This window comes from Mus musculus, chromosome 18 (assembly GCF_000001635.26).
Source record: "Mus musculus strain C57BL/6J chromosome 18, GRCm38.p6 C57BL/6J".
Classification (NCBI taxonomy): domain Eukaryota; kingdom Metazoa; phylum Chordata; class Mammalia; order Rodentia; family Muridae; genus Mus; species Mus musculus.
The window spans coordinates 36,429,087-36,452,647 of record NC_000084.6 but is presented as its reverse complement, the minus strand read 5'-3'; the positions used below and the strand labels follow the sequence as shown (position 1 = coordinate 36,452,647).

Below are 23,561 nucleotides of genomic sequence, written 5' to 3'. Positions count from 1 at the left end.
AACTGTAGTTAACAGGTGGTTGTGGGCTGCTATGTGGGTACTGGGAACCAAACCTGGTCCTCTGCAAGAGTAGCCAGTGCTCTTAACCCCTGAGCCATCCCATCAGCTCCCAAGCTCAGCTTTCTTTGTGGGTCCTGGGGAGTGAACCCTGGGTCAGCTGACTGAACTGTTTCCCTAGCTCCTATAAGTAACATCTTAAGTAGCTGCCTCTGGTTAACCTTTGCCTAAGCAATACAACAGCTGAAATAGCTGTTCCTAATAAAAGACGCCACTTGTTATTGTTCTGGGGATGCTAAGTATGTGGATCTTGCTTTTTGCCATTCTTGTCTTGAAACATGTAAACTTAGCCTTATACAGCATTCTCTCATGCTATAAATCTCAGCCTTTACATTTTCTCTTTCTCTCTTTTTCTTTTTTGAGACAGGGTCTCACCATATGTCCTGGACTTGCCTGGTACTCACTATGTAGGTAGACCAGGCTAGCCTTGAAATCACAAGAGATCCTTCTGAGTGCTGGGATTAAAAGTGTGCATTTCTATGCCTGATATGTAAATCTTAGCTTTATATATAAAGCTTTATATAAAATGTTTTCTCCTTTTATCATGTGAGTTCAGGTTCTAGGGCTGGAACTCTGGTTGTTAGGCATGGTACCTTTACCTGCTGAGCCACCTCATGGACCTCTGTTTGTCTGTCCACCCATCTATTTATCTATAGATAGATTAAAAAATAATTTTAAAATGTTTGTGTGTGCATATACAAGTGTGCTCAAGTGTTCTCTTACTATGTAGTTCCCAGGGATCAAACTTAGGTTATCAGGCCTGGTGGACAGTGCCGTTCTCTGCTGAGTCAATTTCACTGGTCCTAAAAAAAAAAATATCTTTTGTGAGACTAGGTGTCTTGTAGCTCAGCCTGGTCTCGAATATCTTACAAATCTGAGTCCCAAACAACTCCTGAATCTCCTGCTTCTGACTCCCAGTTGTTAGGATTATAGGTGGGAGACACCAGGTCTGGCTCTACAGCCAGGATTTTGAAATAACGTGGGTGTTTTGGATTCTAGTTATGCAATGCAGATGTAGTACGTTGTTTCCTGCTTTGGGTCTCTGGGTTTATCTCCTGAGTATTTTATTTATCCCTTTTATTACTCTCTGGCTACTTGATAAATATGGCTTTTTTTTTTTTTAATGCACATTTGTTTTTGTGTTCATATTGGTCATGCGGTCTATGGATAGGGTCAATGAATAGGGTACATTTAGAATTTGCATAGTGTGATCATTCTGTTGACTTTTATCTATGCTTATCTTGGTAAATCTTACAGCTTTGTCAAGTTAGCATGATCTGTTTTAACAAATCTAAATTTGACTTGAAAGTTTAATTTCCTAAATCAAGCACTTGTTTTTCTCAGGCCTTCACAGAGCTTCAAGCCAAAGTTATCGATACTCAACAGAAGGTGAAGCTTGCAGACATACAGATTGAACAGCTGAACAGAACGAAAAAGCACGCACACCTTACGGACACGGAGATCATGACGCTGGTAGATGAGACTAACATGTACGAAGGTGTAGGAAGAATGTGAGTAAATCAGCGCACCCTTCACGGGGCTCTCTTAGGAGAGGCTTCAGGGGAATTAAATGGCAGAATGGTTTATTTTCAAATTGGGTTACTTAAAAAAGAAAACTTGGGTTAAAATAGAGAAATAACTTGCAAAAGCTATCTTTAAAAAAAAAAAAGGCATAAAACCCCAGGTGTGTGTTTTAAAATTTTATGTTTTTCACTCTCTCTCACTCTCTGTCGGGGCATGGGTATGTGTGCCTGTGCCTGAGACTTCCCTGCCCACCCCACCCCACCCTGCCCATGCCCATGCCCATGCCCATGGAAATGTTAGATCTCTTGGGCCCAGACGTAGGTGCTTCTGAGCCTCGTGATATCGGTGCTGGCAACTGCACTTGGGTCCTCTTTCTGCAGGAGCAGCTAGAATCTTTAACTGCTGAAAGCTCTCTCCAGCCACTCCCCTTTCAAAAATATTTTTCATTGACTATGTATGCATGGTATGGCTGTGTGTTGGTCTTTGTGAGTGAGTGCAGATGCCCACTAATTTATGCTTTGTACTAATTATCAATATAATCTATTAATGCTTTATTTTAAAGCATTCTAAAGGAGTGGAAATAGAGACAGGTTATTGAGAAAGGAAGAGCACTCCTGAGAGTGGGCATGGGCTAGTGAGCAGGGAAGGGGCTGAAAAGCCCTGTTTGTTGACATAATTAACCACTCACGTTACATTCTTTCTATCAAAAACATATTCTTCTCATGAGAGAGATCAAGTCGTCTTTATGTTTTCTGAGAACATGAAGACTGGGAAAGCCCTTGTGTACGGGCCACATTCCATTTCAGTTAGCTAATGGGGAAGAGCTGATTGTCTTTAAGGTGGAGGGGAGGGGCTCTGTGTTTGGCCTTTGGATGTTATGGACTAGGTGGGCCTTTAAGTTTGGAGAGCTTTTAGTTAGAATGGAATTTGACCTCCGTCTTGGGATGACTTCTTTTGTGATTGACTGGGAGGAAGCATAACATGTGTAGAGTTCTGTAATGACTTTAGAATGACATCATGACAAGGTGACCCTTCCCGTGACTAATTTATTCTTTCTGCTGAGGAGTGATGGTAAAGGTTGGAACCGCAGATATTTTCTCTTCAGTTCACATGTTTTTCATTTGGTCTTATTTTAAGAGAACGAGAGCCCCTTTTGTGAGTTCTTGTTTTTAATTTTGAGATGTTCTGTTTCTCAGTCTGGCCTCCAACTCTGTGTAGCAGAGGGTGACTGAACTTCTGTCCTCCTGCCTCACGTCACCAAGGGCGGGGATTACAGGTGCTGTTCAGTATTAGCTCCAGTTTGTGAGGTTGTTAATGGTACAGAACAGAATGGGAACCAAGTAGAACCCTTGATTGTGTGTCACGTAGCAGGAAATGTTGGCATTCACTGCAGGGTAATTTTCATCCCTTAATTTGAGTATCCTTGGGTCTTAAAACAGTGATGCCAGCCTATTACTTGGAATTCACACCATTACTTTAGCCTTTGTTTATAATAGCTAAAGTTATAAAGTTTTTGTTTGTGATTGATTTGTTTGTTTTTTCCAAGCTGGCCTTGAACTCAAAGGGAACCACCACCTGCCTCTGCGTCCTGAGTGCTGGGATTATATGTAGCGCTCCCCCTGACCCCCAACGCTTTGTTGATTTATGAGATGGGGATTCACGTGGCCCAGGCTAGCTTCCTGCTAGCTTCTCAGAGACCTTGCCCATCTGACCTTCCATCTTCCAAGGGCTAGGGTTACTCTGTGTACTTCATTGAAAATAATGTTCTCAATTTTCAAAAAGTTTTAAATTTTAATTGTTTTATGTTTGATTTTAAGAATCAAACCTAGGGCTTTGAGCATGCCAGACAAGTCTTCAGCCACTAAGCTGCACCCCCATCCCTAAAGTTTTATATTTCTTTAGAATAATGACATTTAGTAAGCATTGTGCATAAGTTGTGGGAGTTAGTTTTCTTTTTTCATATTGTCCAAAATTCTACAAGTAGATTGTAGTTCATGCAAAGTATTACAGAGTTTAAAGGCTTACATATGGGTACTTAATGGTAGAATGGTATTATTTTATATAAATTATGTTTCTTAAGAGAAATGTGCAGTTTTAGAGTTTTGGATGAGCCTTGGTTTTAAAAGGAGCTTTGAGTTCTGCACTTGGTTCAGCGTGAGCTTGCCCTGCATTGTAGGGCATGTGAGGTGAAATGCTTCTGTCACTTGGCCAGACAGAGGATTGGTGCCGCGGGGCTGGAGAGACTTGCTGAGTGCCAGTCTGGTCATGAGGATGTTGCCTCTCTAGATGCTAACCCTGGAATGCCTCCTTCTGAGTTTATGGTCTTGAGTAATCTGGAGGAGTCTCATTGTTATTCCAGCCTTTCCCTTCCCTTTTAAGTACTACGTGAGAATTCTGACCATGTGACTTTACCCCATAGTTTATATTTTGAAACAAGATTTTAAAATCCAAAACCCTGTTTTGTTTTCGAGTCTGCAGTAGATTTTTCTACTTTTCTTTTGACCCACAATTAGCAACATTCCTCTTTTTTTTTTTTTTTTGGTAGAATAGGTTTCATGTAGCCCAGCCTAGCCTGAATTTTTGCTCACTTGTTCTTTCTACTCCCAGGCCTGCTCACATCCATTCTTCACCATGCCAGAACCAATCATCCCTCACAGACCCTTTGCTTATTATCCTCAGTCCTTATAAGGGAAAATCTACTCTTGTTAGCCTCACACTCATGGTCAGATACTTCGTTTTTAATTGACCCATCCAGCCTCAGGTCCTGCAGCTTCCTGCTCGTAGATTTAGAGTAGCACAGACATCTCATCCCGTGGTCCTTGTTTTTGTTTTATCTGTTCAGGAGGATTTTGAGACTTTATATGGTTTTTAAATATGTTTTGGCTGATTCGTGATGTCTGTCATGGAGGGCGGGAAAGAGACCCAGCACACGCACCACACATTTTTACCCTTGCCACATGGTTTTTGCTTCTTTGGTTTTTTTTTTTTTTCATGTCATGTTTTGTGGGGGTTTTTGTTTGTTTGTTTGTGTGGGGGGATCTTTGGTTACTCCATTTTTGGCCTTCAGCATTTCTCTTTCCCTTGTGAAATTCTCATCCTTCAAGATATGGCTTAGATCTTGTGATGCCTTTGGAAGTTTTCTAGATGTACCCATCTTTCCTTCAACAATACCAAGGCTCTTTGTTTTGACTGTCAGCAGAGCGTGTCGAGTGTGTCATGGATCTCCCCAACCAGATCGACTCCCTTGAGACCATTACACCTATCGCTTTTGGTTTCTCCACTCTCAGAATAATGTTTGGCACAAAATACATGTTAAATAAATACATATTGACGTGAGTTGAATCTGATTGTTTTTCAGGCTAAAATAACAGCATTTTTTGGGTTCTTTTTTGTTTGTTTATTTGACATAGGGTCTCAGATAGCTTAGGTTGGCCTTAAACTCTGTAGCAGAGAGTGGTCTTGAGTTTCTGATCCTCTTAGAGCCTCTGTCTCCGCATGCTAGGATTATAGGCCTGCACTGACATACCCATCTTCTTGATTCTTTAGAGAAAAGTTATGCTTCGAAGTTATCAGAGGTTCAAGAATTGATTTCACAACCCTATTTTAATTCATGATTTGGCCAAGATGGAATTATAAAAGTAATATATAAAGCTACAAGTGGTGGTAAATGCCTTAAATCTCAGCACTGGGGGGCTGGGCAGGAGGATTGTTGAATTTCAGGCCACTCTAGCCTACAGAGGAGTTCCAGGCCAACCTGGTTACATAGTAATACTGACTCAAAACTGACAAACAAAGTAACATTATGACTAAAGTAGAGGAATTGTTTCTTAACAGAATTACTTGATCTGACTTGATTAATCTGACTAATTTTCAATGCCAGTCAGTTTTAAAGTGTCAAAACTCACAACAAAGAAATCCCTAGACCTCCAGAAAGATGCTGTGGGCACAGTTCTTGGGGAGAACAAAGGCTATTCTGTACAGTGTAATTTCAGTATAATCCTGTCTGCCTCTTTCCATCCTCACATAGCTGGAAGACAGATTTCCTTTTTTAAGGTTATGTATGTATTTAAGCAGATCTTTGCAAGCCCACATGCCCTTCAGCTTATATTTAGAGAGAAGTTTGATAGTGTTAAATAACTTCTGTGTGGCTATTTTGGGGTTAAAGTAAGGGAAGCCAAGCTGTGGGGTCAGAGAAGATGGATTGCTCTCCACTGTAAGCCCCAAGCTTCATCGCTCAAAGCTGTGTCTGTCCGTCTTTTGGGTCGTTGCCAGCACATTTTCGTTCTCTTACTTCATATTCTTCGGAGAGGCTGTTATGTAGCCTGATACTACTACCACCGATTTCTAGTTCTGCTGCCTAAGCTGTTTGTGAGCTGATCTCACCGATCCGCTTTGAGAAGCGTGATGAAAGTTACAACTGTGGGCTGGTCTGTCTGGCTATTTGGAAGTGTTTGTCTTTGCATCTTTCTATCGTGCAAGGAGGGAATTCAGATTTCAAATAAATGTAATGTGAATGTTTCTTCTCCCCCCCCATACAAAACAATTTCTGATCATGTGAGTTTTCCTTTTCACTCTGTATAGTACAGGATGAGAAATTAAAAAAAAATAATTTTAATGTTTTGATAAGAATTGTATTTAAGTACACATAGATAACATTTAACGGTGCTAGTACTTGAAAAGACTGTTTTTACAAATAATAGGCATGTTTCTGACCTCGATTTGATGTGAGGACTGTCCTAACATTTTGTTGAGCAGCGCATAAATAACATTTCTAATTTTCAAAACAGATAAATTGGCCTTTTATTTTTATTTTTTTAACATGGGAGCAACTTGAGTAGATTAGCCTTTGAGAAGAATGATAAGTCCCTTTTTAAAGCGTGACTAAAAATAACTTGGTGCCATATTTAAACCAATTTAGAGGTATGCTTCCATTCTGTGGGTATTTTTTTACATTTAAGGAACTAAGAATGAACAATGGTATAAATCTACCAGCTGGATAAGCGTCTAGCAATGCAGAGGTTGCTGTTGGGGAGTGTGGCTATTTCTACTTGTTGAAGTAATTTTATGGTTGATCTTTGTTGGTTGCAAGATCCAGAAGTACAAACTTAAGTTAAATGCTGCATAGGTAGAGGGTAAAATAGTAGGTGCAAGATAGCCAAGCGCTGCTCTGTGAGAAGCTCTCAAGCACATTTTCAGCTAATTAGGATAAAGAAGTCTGAACTCTTCAGCACAGCTCGGTCAACTTGCCCTCTGTTTAAAATCATGATGTCCATGCTGTTATCTTACTTGCTAGTGTGACTGTTGACACATAATTTCACTTGTGACATCCCTTAAAAGTAGGAGGAGTAGTTAGTTCATGTAGGTTAAGCATCAGTAGAGATAGCAGTTGTGCATCTGAAGTTTTCAGCCCTTTTACAATATCATGTATCTATATAAAGTTTATCTTCCAGTTACGTGAGGTAATTTTAAAGCTGAAGAAAGTTGTATTTTATTTCCAGGAGATTAGGAAATAATATCTAGAAAGCGTAGCACAGCAAACATTGTTGGCATTGTTTATACTGCTGTTGGTACAATAAACATAGCTGTACTATTGCTCTCATAAGAATCAAGTATGTTTGTTTATTACTAGTCTTAAAGATTTGTTTATTTATGTATTTAGTCTGTGTGTACAGTCTGCACACCAGAAGAAGGCATCAGTCAGAGCCCATGGAACTACAGTTAAAGATGGTTGTGAGCCTCCATGTAGATGCTGGGAATTGAACTCAGACCCTCTGGAAGAGCAGCATCCAGTACTCTTAACTGTTGGAACATTTCTCTCAGGCCTAGATTTAGATATTTAAATCTAAGTGAAGGTGGGAAAAAAATGTATAGAATACTTTTGGTGGGAGAGCCCTATTATAAATGCAAATTTACAAGTTCCTTTTGTATTCTTTTCATGGGAGTAACTTGTATTTTTTAGTTTAGAAAGCAATGTAAAGATAATGTTCCTTCCTTCTTTCCTCCCTTCCTTCCTTCTTTCTTTCCTTATTTTTTGTGGGGGTTGTGTTTTGAGACAGGGTTTCTCCGTGTATTCTTGGCTATCCTGAAACTTGCTCTATAGGCCAAGCTGGCCTTAAACTCATAGATCCACCAGTTTCTGCCTCCCCAGTGCTGAGATTAAAGGTGTCCACTACCACTCAGCTGCAAAGATAATTTTCAAAGGTAGTATTTTTATTTTTTACTTTAAAAGATTTTTATTTTTAAAAGAAGAGAGGTTCTTGCTGCTCGGCTACTCTTACTAATAGAACAGGACTCACCCTCCTTATGTTTTTATACAGAGCCATTTAAAGCCATTGCTGTCATTGCTCACAGTTCTGAGGGAAAGAAAAACAACACTTCCTGTTGTGTGGGGAAAATGACTTCAGTTTTGTTGATGTGGAATATGTATAGAACCCCAGATGGGCACATCTCCCTCCCAGATTTAGGACTCCAGAGAGAGGGGACCTTTGAGTAATCTTAATTTCCTTAAGCTGTCAACCACTTAAAAACTTGATGCTCATTACGACTGTCCTCCTGCTGTGTGACATAATTGTTTTTAGGTCACAGAGCTTAGCAGACGTTTGCGTAAGTCTTACATCGTCATGTTTCTTCTGCAGAAGAAGTCTTTAATAATTCCTTCCTGTCTTCCCCTCCCATGTTTCCCAGAATGTAAACATTCTCACTGAAATACAGGAAATTAATTTTGAAAATGTGCTAATTACAATCAATTGTTAAAAGGAAAAAAGTCTCTTAAATAGTGCAAATGTGCTAAAATATATTTTCACTTAATATATCCTTGTTATGAGGTTACTTATTTTTAGGCTTTAACTAAACTTACTTACTTTCTTTCTTTTTCTTCCTTCCTTCCTTTCTTTCTTCTCTTCTCTTTTCTTTTTTTTTTTCTTTTTCTTTTTGTTTCTTTTTAAAGAATGTAATCCATTTATTCTAGTACTTTGCATCTACAATTCCTGACATCAACAGACCTGCTATAGGGGCTGGAGCGATGGTTCAGTGATTGGGAACACTGGCTGCTTCCTCTTCCAGAAGACCAGAGTTCAATTCCCAGCACCTACATGGTAGCTCACGACCATCTATAACTCCAGGGGACCTGATGTCCTCCTCTAGCTTCCATGAGCTAAGGCGCGCACACAGCGCACAAACACCCATACAGGCAAAATACACATAAAATAAAATAATTAGAAATAGTTTTTTAAAAAGACTTGGTATATCTCCCACAGAAAGGACTAAACATAGTTTGCCTCTGTTGCATGAAGGTAGCCGTTATTCAGCAACCTGACAGCAACATGGTGAACCTAAGTTGATGATAAACAAGAGTCAGAATAGTTAACTGGGGAAGGGGTCAGATACCACTGACTTGAAACAACCTGTGTTACTTTGTTACTGAGAAATGATGTTCTAGTTAACTTGAGACAAACAGTAAAATTTAAGTTGTACTAAAGGATTGTCTGATTTTAACTGCTACTTATGTCATTGTGATAAATTTAGGAGCAGTTTGCTGTCTAATCTGTTTGAATGAGATGGCTGAAATGCTTATGTCAAGGACTGTTTAATGAAATGCCCAAAATGGACTTGAAAGAACCGACTCAGTGCACGAGGCTTATACCACTGCATGTACACATAGTTGGTACACATGATTTGTTACTTGTATCAAAAATTGCTGGGCTCTAGGAGTGATGGCACAGGCCTAATTACCAAGTGATGGTAATCCATTGCTGGGTACATGGAGCTGAGACAAAAGGATTGATTCTGAGAGGAATTCTTATTACCTCTCTCTTCCCGTTTTAAAAAGTGTGTGTGTGTGTGTGTGTGTGTGTGTGTGTGTGTGTACCTTGGAATTACAAGTGATTATGAGCTGCCTCATGTGGGTAACTAGGAACTGAACTTGGGGCCATTGGAACTGCAGCAAGAACTTCTAGCCATTGAGCCACTTTTTTCTAAAAAAAAAGTGATTATTTTCCTTACTTAGTGTCTTGTATGTGGGAGCACACTTGGAAGTCAGGACAACTTGAGTCACTTCTCCCTTTCCACCATGTAGGTAGGTCCTGGGACGCACACTCAGGTGGCCAGGCTTGGTGGAAATCACCTGCTGAGGTCTCCTCGGCTTCTCTTGTTTATCAGTTACTGTGAAATGGAGCAGATGTTTGGAAGACATTATCCTTTTGGCTTCAGAGTGGACTTAAATTACTCTGATACCAAAGCCTTGAAGCATCTAGAGCCTGGTATTAAAAACATCTCTAAATAGGTAAGAACTCATGGCTGCTCTCTGCCCATCTTTTTATGTTTGCTGAGACTGAGAGAGTTAGATGACAGCGTGCAGTCTGTTTTTTGTTTTGTTTTGCTTCATTTTGAGACATGTTCTCACATTGTAGCCTAGCCTGGGTTGGAGGAATTCATTATGCAGATGATGCTAGTTTCCAACCGAGGTTGATTTTCCTGACTTAGACGTCCAAGATCTGGAATTGCCACACCAGCTTCCAATATGCAGCCTGGATGGTTATGAATGACTCTTGACGGGTCTTAAACTGTTCTTGATGACTTCCTGTCATCAAATTGGTTGGCTTTCTGCCTATATATGTTCATTAATACTCATATCCTTGATTATCTGCCTGTATATGTTCACCAGTACTCATATCCTTGATTATAGTTTTCTAGAATTACATTTTAACCTACTAGAAAAGTAAAGATTACATTTTTAACAGGAAGGAGCCAGCTTTCTTACATTTCCCTCAGCATTTGAGGTTTGATGAGGCCAGAATAAAGTGGTGAACATCAGAGGTGATTATTTCCCAGAATGCTTAGAACGCCAAATAGTGACCCAAAATAAACGTCTGTTTTAAAATAGATTAGCGTACTACAGCTTCCATTTCAGGAGTTATGGTCTGACTTAAAAATAGACAGTGCTTTTTAAATTAGTACAAACTGAACCTTGCAGTGCACATTACCTGTCCCAACACAGAATGTGCGTAGGTGGGGTTGGGGTCCTCAGGAGCTGTGGACATCTAGTCCCTGGAGTGTACTCCCCGCCCTCACCTGACCCCTCAGGGAGGAGTCCAGCTGCGCCTGCACTTGCGCCTGCGCGCCTGCACCTGTTCTTTCTCCCTGGCTTGACTTTCCTCTAGACCCAACCAGCATCCTTCTCACTCTCAGGCTGTTTTCTTTTCCTTCACATTCGTAAATACTAGATTGACCCTGGGCTTACCAGTTAGATTTTCTCCCCTCTCGCCTTTCTTATATTTAATTGTCTTCCCGGTCCCTCCCTCCCACCCCCTCTGAGATAGCATATCCTACATAGCCCAGGCTGACCTTACGTTTATTATATAGCTGAGTATGACCTTGAAGTTCCATGTGTGTATTGTGTGTGTGTGTGTGTGTGTGTGTGTGTGTGTGTGTGTGTGTATGTGTAGAGCAGCAAATGCTCTAAACCACCTGAGGCATCTTCTCAGCCATCTCCTCAGTTCACTGAACCTGGAATGCACCAGTTCGGCAAAATTAGTTAGCTCCAGGGAGCCTCCTGACTGCCTCCCCAGCCCTAGGATTGATCACAAGGTGTGCACCTTCAGGCTTTTCACATGAGCACTGTGGATCTGTACGTAGGTCCTTAAGCTTGCAGAGCAAGCACTTTACCAGCTGAGCCATTTCTCAAGCTCGGACTTTAAACTTCTGATTCTCTTGGCCTCTACCTCCTAAGCTCTGGGGTTACAGGCATGTGCCACCACCTGGTTTATTCTATTGGGAGATTGAACCCAGGGCTCTTTGCATACCAGGCAGGCCTTGTAATGGCTCAACAACATCACCAACCTCCAAATGCTTTCTTACATACTGACAAGTCTCACATTTTTATCTTTAACTTGGACTGCATTGTGAATTTGTTTATCCAGCTGTCTACTTAGCATCTCTGTTGGTGGTTTAATCGGTATCTCAGAATTAACTTGGCCAACATTAAAGTTCTTGCTCTTTATGAATAAGCCATGTTGCTCAGTCTTCCTCATTTCAGCCAATGGCCTTTCCGTCCTTTCACTGCTTGCAAATCTTGGAGCCTCTCCCTCCCACCCCACTTTACATTTGGTCTGGCAGGTTTTAGGAGCGTTACCATGTTTACAGAAGCGCCGTCAGCATAGACAGGTTCCTCGTTGTTTTGCCGTACCTTTTTTTTTTTTTTTTAAAAAAAACTCATTGTGTGTCTATTACTAAGTAGGCCATGTTGCTAAAATTACTTCCCAGGAGGAGACATAAGCAATGTCTACCCCTTTTCCTAAGGCCCAAGGACAGCTTAGGCACAATTCTGCCCAAGTTCACTCTGGAGAGCCAATGAGTTTATTGGGGTTATCTACAGGGGTGTGAGTGCCCTCCTCCTCAGCAAACTGCACCTGGAAAACCTTTTTCTAGGAATGAGTGTGTCCTTGTAGCTGCATAGATGGAGCCCCCTCCTCTTGTCTTCCCTGGTCTGTCTAATGCTACTCAGAGGCCATGTGCAATCAAATGACAGAGTTACATACAGCCCGCAGTAGGTGGCTAGATACTTAGGTGAGATTCTTCTACCCTCCCCCTCCATGAGGTGGGATACAAAGTTAACAGGCCTAGCTGGGATAATCTTTTTGCCAGGGGTTACAACTGAACTCTCTAAGATGGCAGTTGATATGCTTGGAGGACAGTCACTCATAGCAACCAGGCAGGTCTCGAATTTAGAGGTTCACTTTGTCTGCCTCTGGAGTGTGGGGACTAAAGATAAGGAAGACTCACTGTGTAACTCTGGCTGGCTGGAAGTTGTAGTTCTCTTGCCTCGGGCCCGGAGTGCTGGGATTAAATGTATTTGTTACCATACTTAGGTAATTAATTACTATGTCTTCACTTGGTGAAAATTAGGATTCATCTTAATGAGTGTTTGTTAGTGTATGTGTGTGTTTGTGTCTATGAGATAACTCAACCAGAAAAGTTCTGCCAAATAAGCATGAAGACCTGAGTTTAATCCCTTGAACCTAGGTAAAAAGATGGGCATGCATGATTGTATATACTTACAGTTCACTAAGGCTCTTTAGTCAGTTGGCCTAACCTGATTGATGGGCCCCAGGTCCCAGTGAGAGCTCCTGTCTCGAAAACCAAGGTGGAGTTGGGGATGTTGCCTCACATCTTTAATCCCAGTATTCTGGAAGCGGAGGTAGGTTTGAGGTCAGCCTATAAAGGAATTTTGAGGCCAGCCAGGGCTACATAGGGAGATCCTGTTTCAAACAACAAGGTAGTTTAATAGAATAGCATCTTGTTTCCCATGATTTTGGAAGATCCTGTCTAGAAAGTCATTCTGTGTAGTCTCCCCTCCCCTAGCCTGAAACCTGCTTGCTCAGGGGTGGAGCTTCCTGCTCATTCGTTCTGCCACGCCCACTGCTGGAACCTGCGGAGCCACACACGTGCACCTTTCTACTGGACCAGAGATTATTCGGCGGGAATCGGGTCCCCTCCCCCTTCCTTCATAACTAGTGTCGCAACAATAAAATTTGAGCCTTGATCAGAGTAACTGTCTTGGCTACATTCTTTTCTCTCGCCACCTAGCCCCTCTTCTCTTCCAGGTTTCCAAAATGCCTTTCCAGGCTAGAACCCAGGTTGTGGTCTGCTGGCCGGACACAACAATTCTGTCTCTCTCATTTATTTGGGGTAGGATGTCCAATTTATAATGGGGGCTAGAACCCACTGTGTATCCTAGGCTGGCCTCATATTTGTAGCAGCCCTCCTGAATCAGACTGTACAAGTGCTGGGATTACAGGCGTGAGCCGCTCCCACCAGGACACCCAAATTGTACCAATGTGTTGAAGTGCTTTCTGTTTACCTCTAGAAGTTTAAGAGTGTTGGGTCTTTGATGGATCTGGATCTTTGATGTCGTTTTGTATGGGGGAAATGGGAATCACCTTTGATCTACTGTGTTCATGTTTCCAGTTTTCCCAGCGCCATTTCCTGAGTAGGTTGTTCTTCCTCCAGTGTATACTTTTGGTGCCTTTGAGAACTAGTTGGTTATAGAGAAGTGGGTTTTAGATAAGTTGCTTGTTTTTTGAGACAGGGTCTATGTAGCCAAGGCTTCCCTGGAACTCACTATATAGCCAGGCTGTCTTTAAGCTTCCAAGTGTTGGAGATGGAGCCTGCTGTCTTGTCCATGCTGGGCAGGACTGCACTCTGACACATAGCTATGTCCCAGTCCTTATACTTCTCTTGGTGGAGGAACTATTTGTAGCGTTCCTATGGCATATGTTTGCCAAGATAAATATCCTCAATTTTAGTTTGAATTTCTTTTATTTTTGAAGTATATTTTCACCTATGCTGGTTGATACCAATTTTTTTTAAGCTCTTTGAAAATGTCACACCATTGTCTTCTTACATAGCTTATGTTATAATTCTTATCTCTAATGTGTCATTCTCTGGGTGCCCTTAAGACTGTCATTATCTTTGGTTTGCAGTAGTTTATACTTTGTCCAATTTTATGTGTTTATGTGTTTTCATTTTTTGAAACTGGCTGGGACACCGAGTATCTGAGAGTGGTGGTTGGTTTGTTTTGCTTAAGAAAGTACAAGTTCAATAGAGCAGTGGTGGCGCACACCTTTAACCCAGCACTCGGGAGGCAGAGGCAGGCGGATTTCTGAGTTCGAGGCCAGCCTGGTCTACAGATCAAGTTCCAGGACAGCCAGGGCTACACAGAGAAACCCTGTCTCAAAAAAAAAAGAGTGCAAGCTCATGATCTCTTTATATGTTTTCTCTCTTTTCCTCTGAGGTCTAACTACATTAGAGAACTTGAGGCTTGTGTGTGTGTGTGTATGTTTTAGTTTTCTTTTTTTTAACTCTACATAGATAAGAAAAGGTTAATTATTTTTATTTATATTTATGTAAATGTGCATGGCACATGTGTGTGTGTGTGTGGGGGGGCCTGCAGAGGCCAAAAGAGGGAGTTGCATTTCCTGGAGCTGTATTGTAGATGGTTGTTAGCCAGTGTGGGTGCTGGGAGCTTAGCTCGGGCCTCTAGAAGAACAACAAGCGCTCTTAACACTAAGTAAGGCATCTCTCCATCTCTCCAGCCCCTAGGTTAAGTACTTTTCTTTAAAAAATTCAGATATGTAGGTGTGTGTGTGTGTGTGTGCGCGCGCACGCGGGTGCAATGTAGATGCATGTGTGCAATTTGTACATGCTGTGCCATGAGTACAGAAGTCAAAGAACAACTTGGAGAGTTGGTTTTCTCTCCACCTTTATGTGAGTTCTGAGGATCGAACTCCGGTCCTCGGGCTCCAGAAGCGACTTTACCTGCTGAGCTGTCTTGTTGGCCCTTGGGTGCATTTTATTAGCCTTTTTTTTTTTTTTTTTTTGAGACAGGGTTTCTCTGTGTAGCCCTGGCTGTCCTGGAACTTACTTTGTAGACCAGGACAGCCAGGTCTCGAGCTCAGAAATCCTCCTGCCTCTGCCTCCCGAGTGCTGGGATTAAAGGTATGCACCACCACTGCCCGGCTTAAATAGTTTTGTTTCTTAAGATTTTTTTTTTTTCTTTTTTGGTTTTTTAAGACACAATCTCTCTGTGTAACTTGGGTTGTCCTGGTAACTTGCTGTGTAGGGAACTCAGAGAGCTGCCTGCTTGTTTCTCCCAAGTACAGGAATTAAAGGCATACACCAGCATTGCCCAGCTTAGATTAATTTTTATTGCTTTAAATTTTGTCTATGGGTGGGTAAATGCACATGTGTCAGAGGCCAGAAGTGTTGGCTCCTCCTGGAGCTGGAGTTGCAGATGGTTGTGCGCTGTCTGACGTGGATGCTGAGCATCAGACCCAGGGCCTTTGCAAGAATGATATGCTGTCGTCTCAGCTGGGCCATCTCTCTGGCTCCTGCATATATATGTGTGTGTGTGTGTGTGTGTGTGTGTGTGTGTGTGTGTGTGTGTGTGTGTGTGAAGATTATATGTATGAGTTATAGATGGTTGGTTTTTGTTTGTTTGTTTGTTTGTTTTTGAGACAGGGTTTCTCTATATAGCTCTGGCTGTCCTGGAACTCACTTTGTAGACCAGGCTGGCCTTGAACTCAGAAATCTGCCTGTCTCTGCCTCCCAAGTGCTAGGATTAAAGGCATGCGCCACCACCACCTGGCTATAGATGGTTGTTAGCAACCATGTGAGTGCTAGGAATCAAATCTGGGTGCTGTAGAAGAGCAGAGAGTGCTGTTAACCACTGAGCCATTGCCCCAGCTCCTGGTTATATATCCTTTTATGTTTGTTTTTGTCTGCTTGTTTTGAAAGAGGGTCTCATTATGTAGCACTGGCTGTCCTAGAATTTACTATATATACAAGACTGGCTTCAAACTTAGAGATCTGTCTGCCTCAGCCTCCCAAGTACTGGGATTAAAGACATACACTGCTATGCCTGGCTTGATTTTATATATATATATATATATATATATATATACACATACACACACATATATAAATTATTTATTCATTTATTTTATGTATATGACTACACTGTTGCTGTCTTCAGACACACCAGAAGAGGGCATCAGATCCCATTACAGGTGGTTGTGAGCCACCATGTGGTTGCTGGGAATTGAACCCAGGACCTCTGGAAGAGTGGTTAGTGCTCTTAATCTCTGAGCCATCTCTCCAGCCCTCAATTATATATTCTTAAAAGATTTTTTTTTTTTTTTTTTTGAGACAGGGTTTCTCTGTGTAGCTCTGGCTGTCCTGGAACTCATTCTGTAGACCAGGCTGGCCTCAAACTCGGAAATTCACCTGCCTCTGCCTCCCAAGTGCTGGGATTAAAGGCCTGTGCCACCACGCCCTACTAAAAGATATTTTTAATTTGGTTATTTTACTCACTCCTAAGGTAGTTTTATTGTGTGCTATAAAGAGGCAAATTTATTTTTTTAGTACTCTTAGGCAAAAGGTGGAAACCCTTTGGGAATCTGCCATGAATAGAAGATTCTTCTAGGTGTACTCTCTCTCACCTGTTTTACCTGCTGTTTTCCGTTTTCCTGTCAGTGCAAATACTGAAGACCTTCAAATTTTCTCAGGGATGCCGGGCAATAGTGGTGCATGTACCTAGCAAACTGCGTTGTCACTGGTCCTGAGTTGTATTTCTGGGAGGTGCACAGTACTTTTGCTCCATACTGAATGATAAGAAGTGAAGCGCATCTGTCAGCCCCATAGTGTGATATAAATCACAGCCTGTGGGGGTCCTTGTAGACTGGGAAAATCAGAGAAGTGTGTTATCCAGGTGACATAATTGCAAGTAAATGAGGAGTAAATGCAGAAGGTCACATGGCTTTGCAGGGCCACAGGACATTGGCTTTCAGGTGAAAATGGAGGTCCTTTTCGAAGCCATGACTCTAATAAAGGTTATGTAATCCCAGTTGTCACCTGTACAGTGGCTGCTCATCATTTGTCACAGGAGAATTCTTTTCCTTGTTTTTTTTTTTTTTGATACATTTTTCAATTGCATTTGTTTATTATCTGCTTGTTTATAGAAACAATTAGGCAGAGAATCTGTGAGATTCTCTTCTGGAAACTGTGTATTTTGTATTTGTGATAATATGACTTATGATACATTTTCTCCAAATAATTCACTGCCTCTTAGATCATAGATAACTCATTTGCTAAGAACCTTTCAGAAGTCTTAGCTTTTGGAAGTTTTTCTAATAGCTCTACAGAGTCTGTGCCATACTTTGAATTGAGGGCTCAAACAACTTTCCATACATTTTGTGTTTGAATTGACTTATAAAATACTTACCTTGTTTAAAACCTGAATGACCGAGGTGCTCGAGGTTCACAGTAGTAGGCTGGCTGGCTCTGGCCTGTGAGGTTGGCCAGCCTGACACGGCGACCTCAGGGATGCGTGGCCATGGACAACGTGTTTCTGTTGTTTACTGTTCTTGCTTTCTAGTGACTTTATTTTTTGCTCAAGGGATTTAGTATCCGTTCAGATAACTTTCCTTTTAAAGGCCACATAAAGTAATGACTTGCCCTCTAATCTTAGCCTTGAAAATTTCCCAGACACTAAGGAAGCTGATGTCTAATGGCCTATCATTTGAGAGTACTACTCAGTGGTAGACAGTCAGTGCTGTTTGAAAATTGTGCATGAATGCAATGATTGGCCACTCCTGGACCTTGCCTGTGTGATGCTTCTCATGTCACGTCATTAAGACCCTGTGTAATTCAGACAGCTCTTCGTGAATAACATTCCCTGACTCTGAAAGAGAAAAACCCTCAGTGTGACCCAGCCTTACCTGAAATAGCACTTGTCTCTCTGGTCCAGTAAGAATGTTTAGATATGATGGATTCTATAGGGAAAGACCTACAATTAATTAATTAATCATTATTATTATTACTTTTTATGAGTGTGAACCATCTTCCCAGGATAGAATGAAGAATTGTCAGTTTTGATAGATTTAGGGCTGGAGAGGTGGCCAGGCACGAAGAGCACTTGCTGCTCTTGCAGAGGACCCTGATTCAGTTCCCAGCACCACATGGTAGCTGTTACCATCTTTAACCCCAGTTCCAGGGTCTGATGTCCACTTCTGACTTCTGAGGACCCCAGAAATAGATGTAGTGCACACAGGTAAAACATCATGCGCATAAAAGTAAAATAAATCTTTAAAAGAAGATATATCTGGGTGATTGACATCATGGATGAAGGAGTGTAACAATTACTGGCATGAAAGAGTTTGTGGGACTGTATTAGTATGTATGGTAAGGTGTTTCATGAAGGAGAAGATAAGTTTTTTCTTATTTGTCAGGTCACCAGTTGCTTTGGGAGTGCCCATTTTTTCAGTATCCATGGTAACGGTTTCTTGGTGAGAGGCTACCTAGGCATCATCCTGTTGTTTCTTTGAAGTTGGCAGAGGAAAATCAAATGTTGATACCTCAATTTGTTTGGCTTTTCTGTTAAAAGATAATATTTAGTTCTTTGCTGCTGAATCCTTAAGTGTAAAGAGGTGAAACTGTCAAAAATTACATATTTGAGATTGTTGGGTTGTAGCATTGAGTGGCTCAGTGGTTAAGAGCACTGGCTGCTCTTCCAGAGGACTCGGGTTCAATTTCCAGCACCCCTCTGACACCCTCACACATATACACATGCAGGCAAAATAACAATGCATATAAAAAAATAAATTACCAGGGCTAGAGAGATGGCTCAGAGGTTAAGAGCACTGAATGCTCTTCCAGAGGTCCTGAGTTCAATTCCCAGCAACCATATGGTTTACATCTATAATGAGATCTGATGCCTTCTTCTGTTGTGTCTGAAGACAGCAACTGTGTACTCAAAATAAATCTTAAAAATAAATAAATATCCGGGTGTGGTGGCACATACCTTTAATCCCAGAACTTGGGAGGCAGAGGCAGGCGGATTTCTGAGTTCGAGGCCAGCCTGGTCTACAAGGTAAGTTCCAGGACAGCCAGGGCTATACAGAGAAACCCTGTCTCAAAAAACCAAAATCAATCAATCAATCAATCAATCAATCAATCACCTTTAAAAAGTAATCATAATTGTTACTTGAAATCTATTTTAGCCTAGTTAAATAATCTTGAAAGTTGTTTGAGTAATTGGAGATTTTCCATGGTTCCAGAAGAGAAATACTTCATTCAATTCCCTTTCTTGAGGCTCTGAAACAGTTTGTTCTTCCTTTTCCTGCAGCAAGAATTATGAATTTAATGTCACAATTCAGTGTTAATACATTAAACTTCCCCCTATTTGGACCCTCAATAGCGGTAAATAATGTGCCTGACTGTGAAATGGAAAAAGTTGAAATTGTGTGTTTTGAGCTCTGCAGAGGTATTATACACTGGGAATAGTAATAAAAGACACTACAGCTTATGTGCCTTTGTGTGAGGAGCCCATGTGGACACTAAGGCATTGATCTTAGCACAGTGCTCGATTGTGACTTTAAAGGTCAGGAGTTACTGCTGTTACAAAAAGCCAAAAAGATGGAAGGACGCTCCAATTTACAAATACTGCTTTAAAAAGTCTACACAAAAAGACAACTCAAAGTTACTGGAAAGTTTTGTAGCTTATATGTTGACTTTTTAATACTTTTGCCACTATTTCCTATCTGTAAATATTTTCAACACCAGAATGTCCTTTAAATAAGAAAGCAGAATTTATCTTTATCTCTGTACTTTTCCTTGGCCAATAAAGTGTGAAACCCACCATGGTTTCCAAAGTTTATTTGATAGAACAGGTTTTTTTTTTTTGTCCTGAATCTAGAGGACATCCTCTTTTTTTTTTTTTTAAAGATTTATTTATTTATTTTGTGTATATGAGTGCACTGTGGCTGTACAGATGGTTGTGAGCCTTCACGTAGTTGCTGGGAATTGAATTTAGGACCTCTGCTTGCTCCAGTTGGCCCTGCTTGCTCCAGCCCAAAGATTTATTATTATAAATGTGTATACTGTAGCTGTATTCAGACACACCAGAAGAGGGTGTCAGATCTCATTATGGATGGTTGTGAACCACCATGTGGTTGCTGGGATTTGAACTCAGGACCTTCAGAAGAGCAGTCAGTGCTCTTACCCCCTGAGCCATCTTGCCAGCCCGGCCATCCTCTTGACTGCCATGTTAATTGTGGTTTTTAACAACTGGTTTTGAATACAGTAGTCATGTGGTTTAACTTTCAACTCTTTTGTTTTCTAGGTTTATTCTACAGTCCAAGGAAGTAATTCACAACCAGCTGTTAGAAAAACAGAAAATAGCAGAAGAAAAAATTAAAGAGCTGGAGGTATGCCCAACAGCAGCCATAACGTTTCAGGGGACAAAATCGGTAATCCTGCTGTGTTATACGAAAGGAAAACATGGCCAGCGCAAGTTTAGGTCAAGTTTGGTTTTATCTAATTTGTTCTAATTATGTTAAAACTGTGCAACAGCCATATCTGTGACAGTATTTGAAGGTAAGAAACAAAACTCTTGCTGGACAGTGGTGGCACATGCCGTTAATCCCGGCACTCTGGAGACATGGGCAAGCAGGTCTCTGTGAGTTTAAGGCTAGCCTGGTCTACAAAGAGAGCCCCAGGATAACTAGAACAGGACTACTCAGAGAAGCCCTGTCTCAACAAAGAAACAAACAGAAATAAAACTTTTTTTTAACTTGACAATTTTAAAGATAATTTGTTGATCTGAATATATTTTCTCTGCTGCTTTTTTAAAAAATTATTTTATTTTTTTATGTACATTGGTCTTCCACCTGCATGTCCGTGTGAGGGCGTCAGAGCTTGGAGTTACAGACAGTTGTCAGCTGCCGTATGGGTGCTGGGAATTAAACCTGGGTCCTCTGGAAGTTTAGTCAGTGCTTTTAGTGCTCTCAACCACTGAGCCATCTCTCCAGCCCCCTCTGCTGTCTCTTAGTGGACAGTTTCTTTAAAAAAAAAAAGTCATAAACAAAAGGATAAATTCAAAAAGTCATAACGAAAGAGTAGTGCCTTGTTTAAGTAGTGGACTATGGCTGATGGGCAGGCTCACAGGCACTAGTGAAAGCTTCTCGGGGCCTTCCTATACTGTTGTCTTACTTGCAGTTCTTTTGTCTGAGATTCGGGTTCTAGACAGTGACATGGTAAGAAGCCATAATTAATAAACAGTAAAAACAAATTACTAATTATTTAATATTTAATAAACAATCAGAGGGATGCTGTATGTTCCAATGGGGAAAACAAAACTTTAAAACTTGGGTAAAAGAGGCTAGACTAGGAAACTCGTTTATTATTACAGTTTCCTCATGTGCTGGAACCTTTGATGGGATTTTCTTTGGAGCTTTGGAAAAGGGTTTGTCCTGTATGTCACAGAGGTTACATTAGATCAAAAAATTGGCTGTTTCTTAGGCACCAAGATTTCCTGTGATCAGGGTGGATACATCATGATCTCATAGGCCACGTGATTTAATTTATGTCAGTACTACTGAGGCAGTGGTTTAGACTATGACTCAACCCTCGGCTGGATCGGGGAGACAGCCCATCTAGTCTGAGGGGCTTCCTCAGAGCCACTGCTCTAGAGTGGCCTTGGACTATGTAGTAGCTAAGAAACCTAAGGGTTTCTTAGTTTTATTTTAGTTTTTTTTTTAATTAGATATTTTCTTTATTTACATTTCAAATCTATCCCGAAAGTTCCCTATCCCCCCCCCCCCCCCGCCCTGTTCCCCTACCCACCCACTCCCACTTCTTGGCCCTGGCATTCCCCTGTACTGGGGCATATAAAGTTTGCAAGACCAAGGGGCCTCTCTTCCCAATGATGGCCGACTTATTTTAGTTTGACTGATAATTTTTTTTTGGTGACAGGAATTTTCTGTGTAGCCCAGGCTGACCTGGACCTCACTTTGTAGATTGAGCTGGCCTCAGATTCACAGATCTGTCTGTCTCTGCCTCCCAAGTTCTGAGATTAAAGGTGTGCACCACAACTGCCCAGCTTGGCTGGTAACTTAAACTAACTTAATATATTTGTGTATTAGAAAGATGCAGTGTAAAATAAATAAAACAGAAACCCTAGGGAAACAAGCCTGCCAGCCTGTAGCACCCAGTCGGGTGTCACAGCCTCTGTGTCCCCCAGCTGCTCTAGAGGAAATAGCCTTCCTGCAGCTTTCACTCAGGAAAAGTAAAATATTTGAAAGGCCCAAATGAAGCCTTTTCATATAGGTTAAACAAAAAAATGATTTTTTTGCAGCTAGGCAACAATCCAGCAATCCACATGTCTGCCTGTCCAGCCCCATCGTTGCCGGTGGACACCAGCTTACCTGGCTTTTCCACGGGAGCTGGGGATCTGAACTCAGGTCCTCATATTTGTACGGCAAGCACTTTACCAGCTGAGCCATCTCCTCAGCCCCATTTGGTTATCATTTCATGCAGACAAACCAGAACCAAAACCATTAGTACAAGTTTACATTTTGTTGTGTTATGGTTTTGAGACTGAGTTTTCTTTAGTTCATACTGGTCTTGAACTTGCCACGTAGCGACCTTGAACTCCTGAACTTCCTCTCTCTACTTGTCAGAGTTTGAGATTGAATGTGTATGCCAACTTCCTGGCTTTTGAGTACTTTAAATGATATATAAAGCTAGATTTAAAACTGTTAAGCAGTGGTTACTATCAGGAAATTACTTAAGCCATACAGATAAAATTATTTTTTTCAAAAATTTATTTATATGGTGATAGGGCATGTACATGCTATGGCTTCTGTGTGGAAGTCAGGAAAACTTGCAGGAGTTAGTTGTCTTCTTTTGTCCTGTGGGACGTAGAGGTTGAACTCGGGTCATCAGGCTTGTTAGCCCCAGATTTATTTTTTCATATCATCTGTGTTGAATAAATTGTTGAATAAGTATACATGACTATTTTATGAAAACATTAATTTGTGTGTGTGTGTGTGTGTGTGTGTGTGTGCTGTGACACTTGGGTGGAGATCAGGAGTGACTTCTGAGAGCTGGGTCTGTGGTTTAGAGATCAGACTTAGGCGGTCAGGCTTGTGTGGCAGGGTTATACCCCCTGGTCTTATTTTTTAGCTCTTATACCTAATTTTCAAAGGGGCTGGGTTTAACGGCACACACCTTTAATCCCAAGAAGGAGGCAAAGGCAGACATATCTTTGTGAGTTCAAGGATAGCTTGGTCTATGGAAAGAGTTCCAGGACAGCCAGGGCTACATTGAGAAACCCTGTCTTGAAGGAAATAATTTTCAAGGGGTTTGGAGAGACATTCATGAGTTAAGAGCATGAGTAGGTCCTGCAGAACCTCACATCAAATAGATCACTACCACCCATAACTTCTCAATTATAGAGATCCTCCACGGGCACCTGCATACAGGTGGCGCATATTCTCTCTCTCTCTTCTCTTCCCTCCCTCCCTCCCTCCTTCCCTCCCTCCCTTCCTCCAAGGCAAAATTGCCACAGATGATTTTAGCATATTGTTCAGTTCTAATTAACGCTAGGGAATTAATTAAGTCCATAGAAAACTACTAGGGCGAAA

At 41.3% G+C, this 23,561-nt stretch overlaps 1 protein-coding gene across 1 annotated transcript in view; it reads left to right on the top strand.

Moving 5' to 3' along the window:
• Pfdn1 (prefoldin 1) overlaps nucleotides 1–23,561 on the top strand; it is a 50,817-nt gene that overhangs the window by 1,848 nt on the left and 25,408 nt on the right. The window contains exons 2-3 of the mRNA NM_026027.3: nucleotides 1,402–1,568; nucleotides 20,258–20,342. Coding sequence (NP_080303.1) covers nucleotides 1,402–1,568; nucleotides 20,258–20,342 — 252 coding nt within the window. The remainder of the gene's footprint in view (nucleotides 1–1,401; nucleotides 1,569–20,257; nucleotides 20,343–23,561) is intronic.